This window comes from Garra rufa, chromosome 18, assembly GCF_049309525.1.
Source record: "Garra rufa chromosome 18, GarRuf1.0, whole genome shotgun sequence".
In the NCBI taxonomy this organism is placed as follows: Eukaryota; Metazoa; Chordata; class Actinopteri; order Cypriniformes; family Cyprinidae; genus Garra; species Garra rufa.
Window position 1 is genome coordinate 35,962,777 of NC_133378.1, and position 6,000 is coordinate 35,968,776.

Here is a 6,000-nt window from a genome sequence, read left to right on the forward strand (position 1 = left end):
TAATCAAATTCGACCAAAAAATTTTAATGAGAATTAAATCTGGAGACAGGCCACTCAAAAACATTTTAGGACTCATCCCTTAACCAAGCTTAAGTAGATTTGGATGTTTACTTTGGAATGATTGTCATGCAGGAAAGTCCATTGATCATCAGCTTCAGTCTCTGCACCAAAGGCATTACAATTCTTGCCAAAATGGCCTGATACTTCAAATAATCCATGATGTCCTTCATACGGTCATGATTTCCACTTCTTGCAACACCCCTGTAACAGGACTCGTCTACCTCAATGTTTGACCATAGAGATGGTGGTCTTCTGCTCATTAGTTTTGCTGATTTTGTACCAATCATACCGCTGATCCATGGGTCTAAAAAGTTCCATAAACTCCATAAAACTCTTCCAGAACTCCACAGGTCTATCCAAATGAATTTTAGCATATTCAGTCAACATTTTATGTTCTTCTTGGTCAAAATGCCCCAACACGAAAGCCATGCTTGTCTAGTGTTCATCTTATACTCTGCACTGAAATGTTTTTCCACCTTTCATCAGGTCATCTTGCAAGTCTTCGGCTGTACATTGCAGGTTTTTCCTCAGTTGTTCTGATCAAACATTTTATGATACTCTGCTTTTTCTTCAACACCCTCAGATGTTTTCTGGTACAACACATTTTAAACGAAGGAATAACCCCCAATTTCCACCGGCTGCGTTACGGCTCCGGCACGGCGGCGGAGTCAATAGGTTTCCATTAAAGTCGATGAGTGTATTTCCACTGAATGCGGTACAGCTGCGTTCCGACTCCGGCGATCCGCAGCCCTCCGGAGCAAATACGCAGAGCTTCTATTTTTGCCGGATGCTGGAGCGCTCCGCAGCACTACAGGGCAGAGTACGCAGGACAGGAAGTCGAGTGACAAAACAGAACAGCCAGAAACAAAATAAAAGATCCGTTTAATTTTCAAAATAAAATACACCGCGCTCATATTTCCCTACACTACACCTTGAAAACGTCATAATGGGCGGAGACAGGCTTGTTGAAGTTTTAACCCCGTTGACACGATGGATGAAGAAATGCTGATTATTGAGGTACAGAATCAACCCATCATCTATGACCCCTCACATCCTTTTTATAAGGACAACATTAAAAAGGATGCGGCGTGGAAAACTATAGCAGAAGTGATAGAATCAAAATCCACAGAAAAGAGAGATCGGTAGGTAATTCAGAAAAGAGTTCTATCCTACACTCCTCCGGATGGAAAACTGTTCCTGGTTTGGTAGTTCTGTTTATAGAAACTACATACCGCGCGATCACACCAGAATTCGCGAGATTACATGGGGCCTCGTGACGTCAGCTGTCAGTCATGACCGCAGCCGTTCCGTAACAAATCCGGACCTGGTGGGTACTGACGGACGACGGAACACGGAGCTGTCACGCAGCCGTTCCGCATCTGGTGGAAATTGGGGGTAAGGCTGCCAGCTGTGTCTCTAGGAACTTTTAATGTCTTGGAAATCTTCATATAGCCTTAGACTTTCTAAAGTAATAAAATAATTTATTCTCTATAGCTTTTGTGAGAGCTCTGTTGACTTTGTATTATTAGCTACTCAAACGTCAGCACATGCATGGGCTAAATGTATGTATGTATAACACCTCAAGCTAATTCTGTTTTCTAATTGAGTTTCTGAAGGTTTAATTGGGTTTTAAGACAATTTTGTTCCCCTCCATACAAATAAGTAACTAAAAACACCCATGTTGAATGGGGGTTGAATAATTATGACATAGATGTGATATTAAAAAATTCTGTAACTCAAAAATATTACATTATCACTTTTAATATGCCAGTAATCTATTATAGATGCATTTTTTATAAAGTCCTGGATCTTCAGAAAAGCTTGTATTTGTAAAGTACTGCAGTCTCTGGGGGGTTCAGTAATTAGGTTGGCTTTTTTCAAGCCTACTGATCTGTTTTGTTGGAATGTTTAAATGAGCCAAGACTATTTGCACGCCAACTGTCAAAATTTAAATTTAAACTCCCAGAATCCCTTGAGACTAAATGAAGCTTCCCTTCTATGTACTATTTCTAATCCGTCCAAACGTCCATTTTATCTAATATTTTCTAATCTATTTAACTATATAGCCAAGCCTAGCAACTAGAATCATGCTAGTAGCTTGCTAATCGTGCTAGAAACATGCTAGTAATTTGTTAGTCTTGCTAATGTCATGCTAGTAACTTACTAATCATGCTAGAAACATGTTAGCAACTTGTTAATCATGCTGGAAACATGCTAGCAACTTGTTAATCATGCTGGAAACATGCTAGCAACTTGTTAATCATGCTAATGGCGTGCTAATCATGCTAGAAACATGTTAGCAACTTGTTAATCATGCTGGAAACATGCTAGCAACTTGTAAATCATGCTAATGACGTGCTAATCATGCTAAAAACATGTTAGCAAACTTGTTAATCATGCTGGAAACATGCTAGCAACTTGTTAATCATGCTGGAAACATGCTATCAACTTGTTAATCATGCTAATGACGTGCTAATCATGCTAGAAACATGTTAGCAACTTGTTAATCATGCTGGAAACATGCTAGCAACTTGTTAATAATGCTAATGACGTGCTAATCATGCTAGAAACATGTTAGCAACTTATTAATCATGCTGGAAACATGCTAGCAACTTGCTAATCATGGTGGAAACATGCTAGAAACTTGTTCATCATGCTAATGATGTAAATAACATGCTAATCATGCTATGTTAGCAACTTGCTAATCATGCTAGAAACATGCTAGAAACTTTTCAGTCATGATAATGACAAATAACGTGCTAATCATGCTGGAAACATGCTAGCAACTTGCTAATCATGCTAATGACGTAAATAACGTGCTAATCATGCTAGAAACATGCTAGTATCTTGTCAGTCATGCTAATGACGTAAATAATGTGCTAATCATGATAGAAACATGTTAGCAACTTGTTTATCATGCTGGAAACATGCTAGCAACTTGCTAATCATGCTAGAAGCATGCTAGAAACTTGTCAGTCATGCTAATGACGTAAATAACGTGCTTATCATGCTAGACACATGTTAGCAACTTGTTAATCATGCTGAAAAAATGCTAGCAACTTGTCAGTCATGCTAATGATGTAAATAATGTGCTAATCATGCTAGAAACATGTTAGCAATAGTGGTGCAACGGATCACAAAACTCACGGTTCGGATCATATCACGGATTTGGAGTCACGGATCGGATCATTTTTCGGATCAGCAAAAAAACAAACAAAACAATTTTTTGTTTTTTTTAATAATTACTGAATGCTAACTTTTTAGTACTTCTAATCCACAGCAAAAACTACTAGCTGAACTAATAAAGTCAATTACAAAAATGACAAGTGTAGATGAATACAACATAAAGTTACTAATAAAATCAATAACACTAGTATTCAGGTGCAGAAATTTAATATTTAATTGTAAAATAACTAGTGCTTCTCACTGCAGGTATAAATAGGACGCTGTGTCTTTAAGGCCTAATGCACGTCTCTAATACTGGCACGCATCTTTCTCAGCTGTTTCGGTTTACTGAAGACATAACCGACTGTGTTTACCAGAATACCAAAACGGTTATTAAACATAACTTTGTATGTATGTTAAGAGAAGTTTTAAAGAGGAATCAATCTGTGAATCACGCAGTTTGAATCGCGCGTCTCTCTCTCTCTGTGCGCGTGCTCGCTTCAGGTATGTGCGGCAACGGGAAAAAAAAGAAAGAAACAGCGCGCGTGTTCTCTTTTGCTGCAGCAGTTTAAGTAGTTTGAATGGTTAAATTGGCAAGACAAAACATATGCAAATTATACACTTTTATACCGTACGGATCACGGATCATCTGCGATCCGTTGCACCCCTAGTTAGCAACTTGCTAATCATGCTAGAAACAGGCTAGGAACTTGATAATCATGCTGGAAACATGCTAGCAACTTGCTAATCATGCTAGAAACTTGTCTGTCATGCTAATGATGTAAATAACATTCTAATCATGCTAGAAACATGTTAGCAACTTGTTTATCATGCTGGAAACCTGCTAGCAACTTGCTAATCCTGCTAGAAACATGCTACAAATGTGTCAGTCATGCTAATGACGTAAATATCATGCTAATCATGTTAGAAACATGCAAACAACTTGCTAGTCAGCCTAGAAACATGCTAGCAACTTGCTAATCATGTTAGAAACATGCTAATCATGCCAGAAACATGGTAGCAACTTGCTAGTCTACCTAGAAACATGCTAGCAACTTGCTAATCATGTTGGAAACATGCCAACAACTTACTAATCATGATAGAAACATGTTAGAAACGGGCTAACAACTTCCTAATAATGCTAGAAACAGGCGAGCAGCTTGCTAATCATGTTAGAAACATGTTAATGACATGCTAGTAACTTGCTAATCATTCTAGAAACATGCTAGAAACTTGCTAGCAAGCTTAGAAATATGCTAGCAACATGCTAATCTTCCTAGAAACATGTTAGTAACTTGGTAATTATGCTAGAAACCTATTAAACATGCTAGGAAAATGTTAGAATCATGTTAACTACATTCTAATCATGCTAGCAACATGCTAATCACTTTATCTATCTATAAAAAGTTCAAAACTTTAAGCTTTTACAGCTGCTTTAAACTTTTAAGCTAGCCTTTCTCAAGCCAACCTAAAGTTTGTTTCAGCTGCAACTGTATGTCTGGTGCAAAAATGAAAACAAATGTTAAAATTAAGAATAACAAGGGCTCTGACAAAAACGTTTTTTTTTTAATGCTTTTAAATAATTTCATCTGCAAATCTGTTTTGAAAATGACCGATACCGATAACGATAAAAGTGCTTGATATCAGCGCCGATAATCGGGCGACCCCTAATGTACACACTATACTAGATATCTTTATAGTTACTCTTCTTCAAATAATGTCAGAACTACAGACTAAGATCGAAGGTCTAATATCTAAATTTCTCTTTTTGCTCCTTTAATAACTCACATTGTCTACACTATTAGATAAACCTCATTTGCGATGGCCAAAGGAAAGAGCGTGAGAGAGGACAGGGCCGCATGGCTCTAGGGGACAGAGATATAAGCGTCTCACCCCAGCCCAGCAGAGCGAAACTCCACAGACAGCGGCGGCTCCGCGGGAAGGCCGAGACCAGCAGAGAGTTCAGATACACGGCTTCAACCAACAACCAGAAGAAATTAGTCATGACGCAATAATGACAAAACACCACCGACGCTTTACAGGCCGCCTGCGGAGAGAGAGAGGAAGAGAAAGAGAGAGACACTGAGAATGATAAACAGGGCATGACAGAGAAAAAAAAAAACAAGAGAGGAAGACATTAGCAGATGGAGAAAGTAGAAACTCAGCAGGAAATAAAGGAAGGTGTATATTTGTACACAAAAACGAATGAAAATTAAATTGAGTCTGAAACGTTTATGCAATTTGAAATATTTTTCTTTTTTAGTAGAGGTGAGTTTTTCAGAGGTGCTTAGCCTCTAATATTTAACTAATGTTTATTTTTTCTGAAAGTAATTCATATTTTTATTCAACAACAATGCTTTACATTGATCAAAAGTGAAAATGTATAATGTTATAAGTAAAAGCTGTTTTTTTTAACTTTTAACTTTTTTTAACTGTTTTCAACATTAATAATAATAAATGTTTCTTAAGTATCAAATCAGCATATCAAAATGATTTCTGAAGGATCATGTGACACTAATGCTAAAAATGTTGCTTTGCATGACAGGAATAAATTACATTTTACAATATTTTCAAATAGAAAACAGTTATTTTAAATTACAATAATATTTCACATTATTACTGTTTTTACTGTATTTTTAATCAAATAAATGCATCCTTGGTGAGCGACTTCTTATAAATCTCACGACCCTATACTTTCGGATGGCTTTTGAGATTTAAATTCAGTTAATAAGGTAAAATTGTTAAGCATAAAGCCTTAAAATAAACTAAAACATG

The 6,000-nt window shown here is 37.1% G+C and overlaps 1 protein-coding gene across 1 annotated transcript in view; it reads right to left on the minus strand.

Moving 5' to 3' along the window:
- ghrhrl (growth hormone releasing hormone receptor, like) overlaps positions 1–6,000 on the minus strand; it is a 34,949-nt gene that overhangs the window by 19,908 nt on the left and 9,041 nt on the right. Inside the window, exon 2 of the mRNA XM_073822741.1 lies at positions 5,119–5,272. Coding sequence (XP_073678842.1) covers positions 5,119–5,272 — 154 coding nt within the window. The remainder of the gene's footprint in view (positions 1–5,118; positions 5,273–6,000) is intronic.